General features: G+C 46.6%; 4 protein-coding genes across 7 annotated transcripts; 2 read left to right on the top strand and 2 right to left on the bottom strand.

Moving 5' to 3' along the window:
* Nucleotides 1-3,751: 3,751 nt before the first annotated feature.
* Nucleotides 3,752-6,105, top strand: L3040_006612 (uncharacterized protein; the record flags this gene model as incomplete). The annotated part of the gene is made up of 4 exons (XM_066154179.1): nt 3,752-3,816; nt 3,866-4,041; nt 4,092-5,948; nt 6,002-6,105. 4 exons carry the CDS (start codon nt 3,752-3,754, stop codon nt 6,103-6,105), a joined length of 2,202 nt encoding a protein of 733 aa, XP_066011158.1.
* A 1,528-nt stretch (nt 6,106-7,633) lies between these two features.
* On the bottom strand, nt 7,634-8,751 carry L3040_006611 (uncharacterized protein; the record flags this gene model as incomplete). Its single annotated transcript, XM_007292184.1, has 2 exons — nt 7,634-8,221; nt 8,269-8,751. 2 exons carry the CDS (start codon nt 8,749-8,751, stop codon nt 7,634-7,636), a joined length of 1,071 nt encoding a protein of 356 aa, XP_007292246.1.
* Nucleotides 8,752-9,378: 627 nt separating this feature from the next.
* Nucleotides 9,379-11,554, bottom strand: L3040_006610 (uncharacterized protein; the record flags this gene model as incomplete). 3 transcript variants are annotated; one of them, XM_066154178.1, is made up of 9 exons in its annotated part: nt 9,379-9,684; nt 9,734-9,864; nt 10,003-10,255; nt 10,379-10,513; nt 10,569-10,707; nt 10,828-10,935; nt 10,998-11,043; nt 11,116-11,138; nt 11,193-11,554. In XM_066154178.1, 9 exons carry the CDS (start codon nt 11,552-11,554, stop codon nt 9,379-9,381), a joined length of 1,503 nt encoding a protein of 500 aa, XP_066011157.1. The 3 variants fall into 3 exon arrangements, with proteins under 3 accessions (XP_066011157.1, XP_066011156.1, XP_066011155.1); XM_066154177.1 differs by having other exon boundaries at nt 10,379-10,486; XM_066154176.1 differs by lacking the exon at nt 10,998-11,043 and having other exon boundaries at nt 11,048-11,138; nt 11,197-11,554.
* Nucleotides 11,555-12,006: 452 nt separating this feature from the next.
* On the top strand, nt 12,007-13,425 carry L3040_006609 (uncharacterized protein; the record flags this gene model as incomplete). Of its 2 annotated transcripts, none has more annotated exons than XM_007292182.1 (1): nt 12,007-13,425. In XM_007292182.1, the coding sequence occupies one exon, from the start codon at nt 12,007-12,009 to the stop codon at nt 13,423-13,425; it is 1,419 nt and encodes a 472-aa protein (XP_007292244.1). The 2 variants fall into 2 exon arrangements, with proteins under 2 accessions (XP_007292244.1, XP_066011154.1); XM_066154175.1 differs by having other exon boundaries at nt 12,628-13,425.
* Between the last annotated feature and the right edge of the window lie 187 nt (nt 13,426-13,612).

Below are 13,612 nucleotides of genomic sequence, written 5' to 3'. Positions count from 1 at the left end.
AAGTCTATCCGTGCCGCCCTTGGGATGCTGCGATACTACGGTAGTAGTACGCTTTGGCCTGACTCCAAGCATACGCTAGAAACTGGTTGGATCCTCCGTAAGTACCAAGAGACCGATTAAGAAGCTTGCAATCGTCAGTATCCACGGATTTAATTTGAAAAATATCTGACCTGGCCGCGCCACGTCGGTATCACCAACCCGGGACACCTGGGTACTTTTGCCCTTAAAGAATTGATAGAAGATCAACCACTGATCATATCGTCATTATCTTTGTGTAAAAAGATGCCGCGTACTGAAATTATTGTTAATCAATGAATGCAGTTCCAACTACATGTAGTTTCTTACTATTTTGGTTGATTAAAGTAGTAAAAATTGTACTTTTAATGTACTTTTGATGTTATAGGTCCGTGGTTTTCCCTTGGTGGAGGGAAGCGATTCCAAAAGGTTGGCATAGTTAGTGGGTCGATTATTTCCCATGCCTCGAAGAAAGTGGAGTTGTATTTCCCATGCCTCAACCCACTTTTTGAGTGGGCCCGCCCAGCCAAATCTACTCGCTGCTTTATACAGGAAAAATGTTTCAGTAATGCCGCTTATACTAGAATTATTTTCTAAAGTTCTCGATTGTAATTTTAAAGCTATTCACATTTACAATTTTTAAAAAAAAATTAATAGAAATAAATAAATACAATTCTATCGACATGTGTTTTTAATTACAAATATTAGCTTAAGAATCAATTCTAAAAGATACGCTATCCGCGCAACTAACGGTCTTGTATAACGAACACGATTAAAGCATATATGTTTTCTTTATTATATCGATACCGTAGCTTCCTTAGTTCGAACGTCGTGGTTGCAACGAGCGCGCCATTTGCATATATCGTTAAAGTAGTATACCTATCTCACATAAGTCTTCTCGTTATTCGGACACTTAAGCTCTTATCGCTCGTAAATAGCCTGATTGAGTGAGTACTACGTCTTTAAAAGCTTTCAGATTGTAAAATACATCGCCTTGCTAAATTAAAACAGGTTTCTTTTAAGAATCTTTGAGAAATAAATCTATATCTATACTAGAATCGAGTATACCGAAGCCGAGGTCGTTAAATGTAGCGTCAAGCAGCGAGTATATTTGGCTGGGCGGGCCCACTCAAAAAGTGGGTTGAGGCATGGGAAATACAACTCCACTTTCTTCGAGGCATGGGAAATAATCGACCTAGTTAGTGGATCACCCTAGGCCGATACTTAAGATTGAATAGGATCTGAAAACAAACGATTTGAATTATTTAAATCGTAGCTAGAATAGAATTATTTTAATAAATTAAATGGGGGGTTTTTTTTTTTTTTTTTTTTTTTTTTTTTTTTTTTTTCAAAAGCTCGTCTTTTCGTTAAAAGATTATTATCAAATTAAGACCGTTTTGATCGATTAAATCGTCGTTTATAAAAGTCGGTCTTTTTACGAAAAGATCGTTTTAAGATCGTCCTGTAGCCGTCCCATGGCCGTCCTCGAACTCAAAACCGTCCCGAGGAACGTGAATTAGTAAGCAAATAATCTCTTCATCCATTCAATTACTTGCCAGTCTACCTTAAAGGGTGGTAGGGGGTCATTTGAATGGTCCTCTGATCCTCTTTTATAAGAAACGGCCATTGGGCCGCTTAAATTCAATACTAAGCTCTTTTTAAAAATAGTTTATCGAAAAGACCGTCCTATTGAAAGAGACCGTTTTATGGCCGTCCCATAGCCGTCCCTATCTATATTTTTAAAATAGGCTCATTAATAAGCTCGTTTTAAAAAATTGAAATAGTTCGATGACCATTTTAAAGAAGATATAAATATAAACAAAAATTGTCTTTTAAATAAAATTGTTTTGATGATAATTTAAGAGGTTCGATGCCAAGATATTTCTCGGTATCGCTGCCACGGCTTGTATATCAACGCTTTAATTTTTTTATAATCGAAATCGATCGATTTAGCAAAAGATTCGCCGCGTATGCTGGACGCCCTTAGATCCCTTTTAAGGAGGGGGTGTAGTAGGTGGTCCAGGCAGTAAAGGGTAGACTAGCAAGCAATAGAAAGATTATTTGCTTACTAATTCACGCTCTCAAGGACGGTTTTAAGCTTAAGGACGGCCATAGGACGGCCATAGGACGGTCTTAAAACGCTTGAAAACGGTCCTAAGACGGTTATTGTTGTTGTATTTATTAACGTCGGGCGGGTATCCAAAACGCAATGCTTGGACAGGTCCTAAGACGGTTTTTATACGAGAAGACGAGTATTTCAAAAAGACGATTTAATCGAATAAAATAGTTTTATTTTAGCTACGATTTAAATCATTTAAATCGTTTGTTTTCAAATTCTATTCAATCTCGAGTATCGGCCTAAGGTGATCCACCAGCCATGCCAACTTATTAAAATCGTCCTTAAAAGAGATAGTTATCGGATGATCAGCTGACCGTCTAAATGCTCTTGCATTCCCCTTTAAGGTAGTTATCGAACTATTTTAAATTTTTAAAACGAGCTTATTAATAAGTCTAATTCAAAAATATGGACGAGGACGGCCATGGGATGGCTATAAGACGGTCCCAGGCTCGGGGACGATTAAAAAAGTGAATTAATGTTGATTTGTAACTAATACTGATTTTAAATTGTCTAATAACCGTCTTTTATAAAAGAGGGTCAAAGGACCGCTCAAATGACACCCTACCTGCCTTTAAGGTAAGCCAATCAATCAACTTATAAGAATCCAGCCTTGAAAAGTATCTTTAGGTCAGTATTTGGTCCGTGCAATGGATTTGGCGGGGCTAAGCCCGTGCCTCAATTGGCCGTTTATTACTCCGCCGGAGAGGGAAGGTACGATGGGTTACGATAATTACTGCTTCCGATACTGCTTAACTACGCGTATATGTCAGAATTGCCATGTAAATACTAGAATAAGCGAGGAACACGAAAATCGAACTTCCTTTAAAAGTAAATCTTTTACACCACCAACTCTCGTTTAATGATATACATAATTTTGGAAAATTTAATGGAAGCGATACTTCCTATTGATCTATGGTTCGGGGCGTGGGGGGTGGGCTCTGTTTTATTAGAGCTGTGGTTGTCAAGATATTCGAAACAGACAAATGAAATTTGACTTTTCAGAACAGTCTTTGGCCATATTTTCATTATATCGCAATGTTTTTACTTGCAATACATAAATGCATCTCAAAACTTATAATGCATATTTGCATAGTGTTGTTTTATAAGCATATCGATCTTTTCATCTAATGGTCGTAGTTTGACTAGTGTTTTGATGAAAGTGTCCCGGTTTAATGGTGCCGACCTGGTGCAGCTAGGTCGGGGTTTTTTTTTTACAACAATACTCAAGGCAACCAACGATTAGATCTTACAGATACAGCTTGATACAACTGCAAGTAATTGAGGTGCCGAGGGGGTACTGGCCCCTAGCATTAGCCAAGTAAGTAGTACTGCACTGCACTGTACGTAACGGTACGGAGCTTCTTCAGGCGCCGGCAAACGCGTCGAGCTTGGACCACTTCAAATTGGGGCGCTTGTTTTCACTCACTTGCGACAAAGCTCCCAGGCATCACGTCGAACCCCTCACGGCAACAACCACAACCTCGCTATCCCAGAAATTTTGCGACTTATCGCTGATCTCATTCGCTTGCATATTCGCCTATCCACTTAGGAAGCCCATAGGGAAAATATATCCATCCCTGGGACGCGCGCGACCTCCGGCGCGTCGTCACGGTCGAGATGCCACCAGCAGGGCGCAAAGGAACTGAGAACCAGTACTTATTCAACCTGGGCGTAAAAGGACGGCAAGTAATGATTGTTGCGCGAAATGTATCCCACTAACGCCTTGTACAGAAAAACCGGCATTGAGGTTCCCGATACTGGAATTCGAGATGAGAATGGCCTGGAACCAATGGATCACTTGTTCTCCTCCCCTGAGAAAGAGAAAGAAGCCACGGCGCGGAAAGCAAACGGTGCCCGCAACATGAACGCCACGATATCGAGCGAAGAAGATATGGATGTGGACGAGAGTAGGTTACTTCTGGGTCAATACAACGATCAATAATGACTCTACGAGTAGGCACCATCCCCGAACCCAACGATGTCCTCACCGAGAGACAACGAGCAAGTGGTCGACTGCCTCCCCTGCGTGCGAACTCCCCTATAAAGACATACTTGAAGTCCCCGGCGCGAAGGAATCAATCCCTCGGCCCGGTATCCTCCCCCATCAGGGGATCGATCGTCGAATCTAGGGCAGCTGCCAATTTAGCAGCGCCGGTCAGGAGGAAGCTGGATTTCTCGAACACTAGCTTTCAGAGTAACGGGAATACGGAGATGATCGACGGGCTGTCAGATATGCGGGCAGCTTCTGAGCTCCCGGCGAGAAACTCGAAGCTTACCAACGGCAAACTCTTGACGCCTTTCCAACCAGCCTTTTCTGATGTTGGAACCGACGAGCATGAAAAAACTGTGCTGGAAGATTCTGGGTTTGTTAATGAGGACTCCTTCCAGATGGTCAATGGCGGAGGCGATGATGCTGTGGAGGAAGAGCGGGAAGAAAGCCAGGAACCCGAGCCTACACCAGAACCTCCAACGAAATCGAAGGGTAAAGAGAAAGCTACAGAAGAAGTCTCTGCACCTGCAGAGAGGAGAGGTCGACCGAAAAAGGTCCTCCAGTCAGTCGAACTTCCGACGAAATCTAAGGGCAAAGCGAAAGCTACAGAAGAAGTCTCTGCACCTGCAGAGAAAAGAGGTAGACCAAAAAAGGCCCCTCAACCAGTCGAAGAGGAAATTTTTGGGGAACCAGAGGCTGTACGACCCGCTAAACGAGGTCGATTATCCTTGGATGATTCTAAGCCTCAAAAGAAGAAAGGAGATAGACCCCAGAAGGTAGCTGAGCCCGAGCCAGAACCAGAATCAGAGCCCGAGATCGAGGACGAAGCTCTCAAACCTCAGAGAAAGCGCGGTAGATCCCAGAAAGTTACCGAGCCAGAGCCGCAATCTGAAGTTGAGGGCGGACCAGATGAACCGGAAGAAGAGCAAGGACCAGCCAAGAGAACTCGGCGCTCGCTTGATGTTTCTGGAGCTAAAGCTGTCAAGGCTACGGGAAAACCCAAGAAGGCTACAGCCAGCGCGCCAACGAAGGAACCAAAGGGCAAGGAGAAGGCGGTGGAAGAGCCTACATCAAATACCTCAAAGTCTAAGGCAAAAGCTCCTAGTCGTAAACCTAAGCAGGCGACAGTTCCCGAGGTCGAATCTCCCGCGATTCAACGTGGTCCTCCTATGCCAAGAAATAATCGCGGACTGTTTATTCTTCGGCGAGAAACCCCATTGGAAGGTGCTGGCTTCAAGCAGACACGCTCTGGTCGCAACTCGATAAAGCCCCTTGCTTACTGGAAGAATGAAAGAGTAGAGTGGGCGGAAGATGAGGACGACGATGGTCTTCATAATTTTGTATTGCCTAGAATCAAGGAGGTTGTTCGCGCTGAAGAGATCAGCGAACCAAAACGCAAAGTTTCAAGGAGCAAGTCAAAGGCACCAAAACCAAGATCAAAGACCACAGAGCCCGAATCTGATGAGGACGAGGAAGCCGAACCGTGGGAGATGGAGCCTGGACGTATATATGGCGAGGTCAAAAGTTGGGATCCCGAGGACCCAAGTGGAGCTCAAGCTGAGGAGGTGCAAGAGGAAATCGCTTTGTCTGCTGCGGCAATCATCACCCGCGACATTCCGAGTTCCGGCTTCAAATTCGCGAAGACACTTACGCTACCCTTCTTTGGGTCTGGAATGGTTGATCTACCGCCGAAGGCCATGAAGAAGTCAAAGAATTCTAGGAAGATGCAGATGGTGTTCTTCGTCTTCTCGGGGAGAGTTCAGGTTACTGTCAATGATAACATCTTCAGTATTGGAAAGGGTGGGATGTGGCAAGTTCCCAGAGGTAAGTCTCGGATTTGACATGAGCGCGTTCTGTATACTTGTTGACTTTCTCAGGCAACTTTTACAGTATTGAGAACGAGCATGATAAACCAGCTAGAATATTCTTTTCGCAAGGGTGCGAGATTACAGACGATGCTGGGGCTGGAGAGAGCCAGTGATTGAAAGGTTACTTTTCGATGTTGTGTATCATTTGTTTTGGGCATAGGCTGCAGCAGCATTGGAGGGAATGCTTCGCGGTGTATGGAGTTACGGCGAGCATGAAATCATGACTTCTTAGTTCTTGAAGCGCTGATTTGAACCCACGACAGATAAACTGTCGATAATGGAGAAGCCCAGTTTACAAGAATTCGGTCCTTGCTGGACTGTTATTGATTGGCCTTGAAAGGAGTAGGAGTAGTTCCTCCATGCCTTCCCAACTCCTCCTCACCTGATGTGTGTGACGTTACGCCATACTTCTCAACATCCGTACTTATGAGCTTCATCTATCCCTCAATAGGTAATCAGCCTTCCTAAGGTACCGGATATAAACCATAGCATCGTCTCCTAAACTAGACCCATCAATCCTCAAGGCATTCTTATCCCTTGACGCCGCAACAACAACAATGGCTTCCTGTGGCGGCTTCTCTTCAACTTTGAAACCAAGCAGCAAGACACAGTCAGGTGAAGACCAATTCTACCTTTGTCAAGACCGGCGAGAACGCCAGCAAACCCATGTTTCGCAGGTACGTAGGTATCCATCTCGTTTTGATTCAACCCGCGCTCCCACACGTCTGACTGCACCCGTAATCATGGGGGTGGGAGCAAAAGAATTGCCGCTTGTTTTGTTTCTTTTGTTGACTTTCTCCCCTACCTACGAACCTAGCTAGGCGAGCATTTCTCCCTGAATGGCCCATCCAAGCCAGACTTACTTCTTCGCCTCAGCAAGACTACGATTCCATACCTCCTAGAAGGTAAGATGGGGGGTAGGTATCATCACTTGAATCACAATGCTATGTTCGGAGAGTACTAAAATGGCGTGCAGTGAGTATTATGCGGTGTTTGATTGGGAAGCAAGTACCTATGGCTAAGGTTAAGGGACTTATCCGACGTTGTGTTGCAAATGTGCCGAGAGCGTAGACGTAGAGCCAATTAATTTTTTTTTTCCTTTTTCACGGTTCTCATAGCCCAGCTGTGTGTAGAGATGAGAAGGTACGTACTGTGACATGTCATGCAGATATACAAATGAATTGTTCGTTGGAGAAGTAGATATGAGCACCAGAACGGCAAGTTTTTTTTTTTCAACAGAATACAGAGAGAACTTGGTTATCTTTATCCTTTCAGATATTGCCTCTTCTCTCGAGATGCGAGGTGTGAAACATGTAAGGATGTATTTATGGAGTCATATTTCCTTTGATGTTATGCCATACTCGATAGACCGTATCACGCGATAAGCTCTCTTGAACACTATCCGATTGCATCGTCCGAAGAAAAAAAAAAAGAAGAAAAAAGGACAAAGTTAGAAGAGAGACACATCAGTATCTACCGGGAACTTGGACCCAAGGGTTTTTATCATGGTGCGGCAGTGAACCAGTCCTAGGCCAGCAAGAGTAATCATTGGGTAGCTTAATATACCCGACCGAATACCGAAGTCAAACACGCCTGTATCTCGTACAGTACAATCTAACGAACCCTGATCCAGCCTCGGGACTATGTCAGAGCATCAATCGTCTCGCCGTCTGCAATTTTCCTTCTTCGCACCTCGGTCTCATCAATATCGATCCTCGTCTTCCCGTTCGCCCCGGTACTTTTCGTAGCAATGGCCTTCTCCTTTTGCTTGATCTCTTTTGGTGGCTGGAATCGCTTACGAACCGTCTCAACCATCTTCCCAAACCAGTAGAAGTTCAAGGTGTTGAGCACGAGGTTACTTCCTAAGTATGTAAAGGCCAGCCACATTGGAACATACTCGTCACCCGCGAAGCGCATGATATCATCGTGAATAGGAGCAGCGCTCTTGCCAGTAGCCGCGGCAGTGCCGTTAATAGCGTCCATGTCAATGCCTGTGGTAGCTGGCTGGTGGTGAATTGCTTGCCAGACGTCTTGGTATACCCGAACTGACTGATAGGTTCCCCACACGAGCCGGCAACTGAAGAACGTAAAGAGGAGCATGATGCCGTTGTACAGCTGGGCTTTTGAGCCGGTCATATCGAGTTTATCGAAGAACCAGTGGAAGTTCAGGAATGGAGAGGAGAGCTCGTAGAGGATGAAAGTACATCCGTAGAAATTCACAAATGGTCTCTGGTAACGCTGTCAGCTCCGAGCCCATGAATGCCTGTGGAACTTACGAATCCAAAGGAGAAAACTATGAGGGCGCTCAATGCATGGGCAAGCATGCCGAATCCAAACACTCTGACATGTTGGAGAGTAACCATCAAATCCCAGAGGAAGTATCCAGCTGCCATGCCCTGGATCATCCCCGCAGCACCAGTGTACCCCCAGATGCGCTGCTGCCAGTCCATGGCTTTACGCTCCTCGTCGTTGAACATCACCCATAACGCCAGGGTGTTGATAGTGGTACTCTGAACCAAAGAAACCACATGAACGTCCCAATTCATCTTGCGCTCCGGGGACAGCTTTGCATACTTAACCGGAAATATGCGCATAGAAAGCTTGGGCGCAACGACATTATTGATCAGCGTATATGCTACAAACGATATGATGACCTCGTGGATATGCAGAGGTAGAGTCGGGAGGTGAAGATAGTCGGCGATGGGCTGTATGGCTTTACTGAGCCACGGCAAAGGGGGGAGAGGAAAGGGATCGTGCATGGTCGCGGAGAAGAGAGCTCGAGGGTCGAGAGGAGGCTTAAGAGTGGAGGGCGGAAGGAGATGAATGGGAGGATGAGAAATGAAGTTGGAGAGAAGATGATCTTAGAATAGGTACCGGTAGGTAGGTAGGCAGATGAACCATCTATTCCGAAGAGTGATAGAGTTTTGATTGATACACGGGTTTCTGGTCGAGGTTTGGTAAACTCGAGAAGAGGTCGAAACAGGCTGAAGGGATGCTTAAAGTAAGACACTGACTGATACTCCACGCCAGAGAGCGGTAGGGGTAGGCAGGCTAGCCTATTACAGTCAAGGGGGAGCTGGGCGAAAGCGAGGGATCATGACCACAACCATGATACAGACAGAGAATATATAGAGATCAGGAAGTTGGGAGTTAGGAGTTAGTTGGGTATGCACAACGGACCTCGATTTTCGTACTTCTCACTACACTACACTACAACAGAACTCCGCAAAGGCACAGAGAGTCGGCAATATAATCATAATCTCATTATCTATGTATAGTATATCTATGTATCCGTGCGTACAGGTATATGGTTGTTTCGTCAAAGGACACCGCAATAGGCCAGGCAACTGGCCATGGCCATGGCAATCGCAAACGCTCGCTCAGCCTTAGCCAGCTCTCGATGCATCAAGTGATAAGATAAGCGACTCCCCATAGCCTCGTAAGGCACAGCTGCCGATCCCGGCGGACTCTCTACTTGTGTTGCTGACGACCTTCCCTTTGTAAATCGTTGTTCGGTCTCGGCTCGGATCGCAAACCACATCCTGAATCGTCTTCCTCGTTCTGAACGGCCGGCTGGGATTCTCGTTGCCGAAGATGATGAAGTGTGCTTCGTCTCCAACGTCAATATCAATCTCGTTGGCGATCGTCAGACGGATTCCTATGGCCGTCTTGGCCCGATGGGAGACGCATTGCTAGGAAAGATTAGCTGCGTTTGAATTGGTCGTTGTCTGGTTCACTTGCAAGCATCAAAGCAAGTTCCTTCTTCGTAGAAGCCTGATAAACTCCGACACCAAAACTCGCCAGGCTAAGTGGATCACAGCTGCCGTGAGGCGTGAATGCGTTTCCGACGTTATTGATTCCTATTGCTGCATCTGTTCTCGAAATCAGTATACATATATATGAAACAAGTGTCTTGATTCGGTCTCCTGAAATCGGCCCACTTAAACTTTCAGGAAGGTGCTTGAGATGCTCGGGAAATATGTCGCCGCGACGAAAGGACAGATACTTACTCATGGCATATCTCTGGATGATATCGAGGACCTGCAAGGTGCCACGAACTCTCTGGGTAGTTTGTTCCACGTCCTCTTTTCCTGGTCGGCCCATCATAAAGAGATCTGAATTAGGCAGTCCAATGAAAGAGACCGGCAATCCTAGTATCTTGCGACGTAGTTCCAGCCATTCATGTTGGCTGAACAGGGTAAGACGAGAGCAGTGGCTAAAAATAATCGAGCGGTACAAGTGTTCGTTGCAATCCGTGGGCCACTGTAGGACACAGAGGAGTCAGTTACCATACGTACAAGAACATTATAGAGGGGAAAATCTATATTCCCAGTTGTCCGACTCAATCAGGGAAGGATGGGAAAGAGGGGGCTCCCAAATGCCAACCTTCATCTTATGCAAGAGCTCTATGGTCTCCCCAACCATACTGGGCTGGTTTGGATCCAGGTTATAGTCGATATGGAAGTCGAGGTGAAGTTTACAACGCATGGCTGTCTTAATAGCAAATTCTATGTTGGCCAGCTGGAGACATTAACCGCCAGGAGTAACGAGAAAGAGCGGATCACGTTCAGCATACCTGCTTAATGCGATCCCCATCCTTCTCAACATACGGTGTACTCCCAAAGCAAGAGACACCGTGTCTGTTGGCAGCAACTTCAAGTAACTCCATCATCGCCTTTCCATTGTCTCCATAACTGACAATTGGGTCCTGAGCACTGCATGACCGGAAGGTCAGTAAAGTTTCATCTTCAGGTATATCAAGAGTAGAATGGGACTAAATTACTACTCGTGAGACACCCGTGAATAAAGAAATGGCTACTGTCATATCGGCTTACAAGACGCAAATCTGCATATATATACGATCCTGGAACTTCTCCTTGAGTGCCAGACCGGCATCGAGACATTTCATTTGAACCACAAGATCAACTTCAACGAATGCCCTCCTGAGAAAACGGGGAAGTTAGTACTGGTTCATCGAAAATTGCTTCAGGAAAAGGGACAATACATGCTCTCAGAGGATCTTGAGATATTGTCGTGGGCTTGTTCAACACCTACATATGGGTGACTCCCAGTTCGATACTCTCTTCGATCAAAGCTTGGCCTCTTTCGATCAAGTCATCTACCTCGTATCTGCGCTTTGCCTCGCCTATGCTGACAATGAGACATGGCCCACCGGCTTCACGGGAGAGTGATAACTGGCCTACTTGTCAACTTCATTGCTTCGGCAAAGTCACCGTCCTTGATCTCCAGATCCGAGTACTTTGGATGGGAGAGCAGGAAGCACTTGTCAAGGTGTATATGCGGATGGCACAGAGAAGGACACAAGAACTTGGTGCCACGATGATGGTCTCCATCATGATGCTTTTCGGTGATGTGCTCTTGATCTGGCACCTTGTGCTCGTCCAGAGCGCTGATGTGACCGTTCTTAAAAGCGACATCCCAAAGAGTGTTGTCGGGCTTGTTTGCAACATAAACGCCTTTATAAACTAAGTCGGGAGGGCCGTCTATATCTATGGACGCTGTGGATGGTGCACTAGGATGAGTACTGGTGGAGAACACCATGTTATTGGCACCGTGGAGAGAGAATATTAGGAAGGGAAGTAGTGGGAATGAAGAGGGAATGAAGAGGGAATGAAGAGGGAATGAAGATGGAGTAGAGAGTGAATAAAGGGAGGAGTCACGGGACTGGAAGCTGATGACTACGGAGTATGGCGATCTGGGGAAAAAGAAAAGAAGGTGGAAGTCCCGGATGACGCCATGAGGAAGTAAGAAAATAAGAATGCGGGGCGACTCGCTTGTTCCCGCAGTCCAAGCTCCCAAGCCAGAAACTTGCTTACTACCGGTAGTACTTACAGTACTGTAGACACCTGTCCCTGTCTAGGTAATATTTTAATCACATCACATCCTAACACCACAATTTTCAAGCTTTCCAAACTTCCAAACTTCTAAACTTCCAAACCTCCAAACCGCCAAACCGCCAAACCGCACACGGGCAAGCTGTTGCCCTTGCCACCATGGCAGATCCGTTGTACGAGCTTCTGATCCCATACTTCGATGCGCCCTCATCCCGACCAGCACCGTCCTCGAAGGATCCAACTACCAATGCCTACCTAACCCGTCTGACAACCCTCCCTCTCTCGTCTCTCACAAGCAGCGAGCCGCAATCCCTCTCTCAAACCACGCATTCCCTTTCCCTCTCCCTCCAAGCTCTTTCGAAACGCTCGCATCAGTCTATAATCGACTCGTCTACCCATCTCTCGACGCTGAGCACTACGCTTCCGACCCTCGCTGCATCAACCGCCTCCCTCCGCGATGCCCTCCCCAAGCTCGACGATGCTGCCATTCACTTCAGCGAAACCTACAACACGCGCTCCGATAATGCGCTCCTCGATCGACGGCGCAAAGCTCTCCTGCTGTCCCGCAATATTGACCGCCTCTCCGACATTCTCGACCTGCCGACGCTTCTCTCCTCCGCCATATCAACATCCAATGCCTCCACGGCTTCCATATCTGCCACAAACGCTACCCTTAATTATGCCTCTGCCCTAGACTTGAACTCGCATATAAGGCGGCTCCACGGCTTATATCCCGACTCGACATTGATTTCTAGCGTAGAAAAGCAGGCGGAGGAAGCCATGCAAGATATGGCTACAAATCTCATCGCAAGCTTGAGAACTAATTCCCTGAAACTCGCCAATGCTATGCGCACAATATCTTGGCTACGGCGTGTGGCGCCTGAATTGGACCCCTCGACAACCTCTACGCCATCTCTGCATCACGGAGTAGGAGCCAGCCGTGAAGGTAGCCTCGGATCTCTGTTTCTCGTCTGTCGTTTAGCCAACCTTCATCAGATGCTCTCGGCGCTGGAACCACTACGTGAACTAGCAGACCAAGAAACCCTACGATTACAGGAATCTGAAGCTGGATCCGGGCCAGATGTAAAAAGCAAGAGTAAATGGGAAGGCGGGCAGCAAACCGAACGCTACTTGAAACGCTACATAGAAATCTTTCGTGAACAGAGCTTTGCCATTATCTCCATGTACCGCAGCATCTTCCCAGCCGGAAACTCTGCCCATGAAGATAGCATACTCAAAGGCTTGGGACGGGAGGGTCATGTGAAAGAGGACCCGTTATTGCCGCTGCCGAGCTCACTAGGGACGTTCCCGTTGCAGCTGGTGGGAATGTTGGAGCAGACGTTGAGGAGATATTTGGGCAATGTGAGGGATCGGAGTAGTAGAGACAGTCTGCTGACCCAGGTTTTGTACTGTGCGGGGAGTTTGGGGAGACTGGGGGGTGATTTTAGTATGCTGCTTGCCTTTTTTGGGGAGCAGGAGGATAGCGAGGCCCAAGATGAGGAGTGGGTGGAGATAATCCGGAAACATCGTGTGTTGGCTGGGAGGTTGGAACTGATGGTTGGTGCGAAGGACGGATAGAGAAGGAAGATGTTTGGGCGAGAATTGACTTCCTGAAGATGAAAAGCTATCTACTTGTCAGAAGAAGCCAAAATCTGACCCGTAGCATCTCCCATGCTTCAAGTCAAATGCCCCAGGCCATCATCTACTTGAAAGCTTTTTATACCTGTACAGGGCAGAAGTCACAAAGCCTGGCAATGTCCAAACA

The sequence above is a fragment of the Drepanopeziza brunnea genome (assembly GCF_022702325.1).
Source record: "Drepanopeziza brunnea f. sp. 'multigermtubi' strain 214-2 chromosome Unknown ctg11, whole genome shotgun sequence".
Lineage (NCBI taxonomy): Eukaryota > Fungi > Ascomycota > Leotiomycetes > Helotiales > Drepanopezizaceae > Drepanopeziza > Drepanopeziza brunnea.
This window is presented reverse-complemented; position numbering and strand designations above follow the sequence as displayed.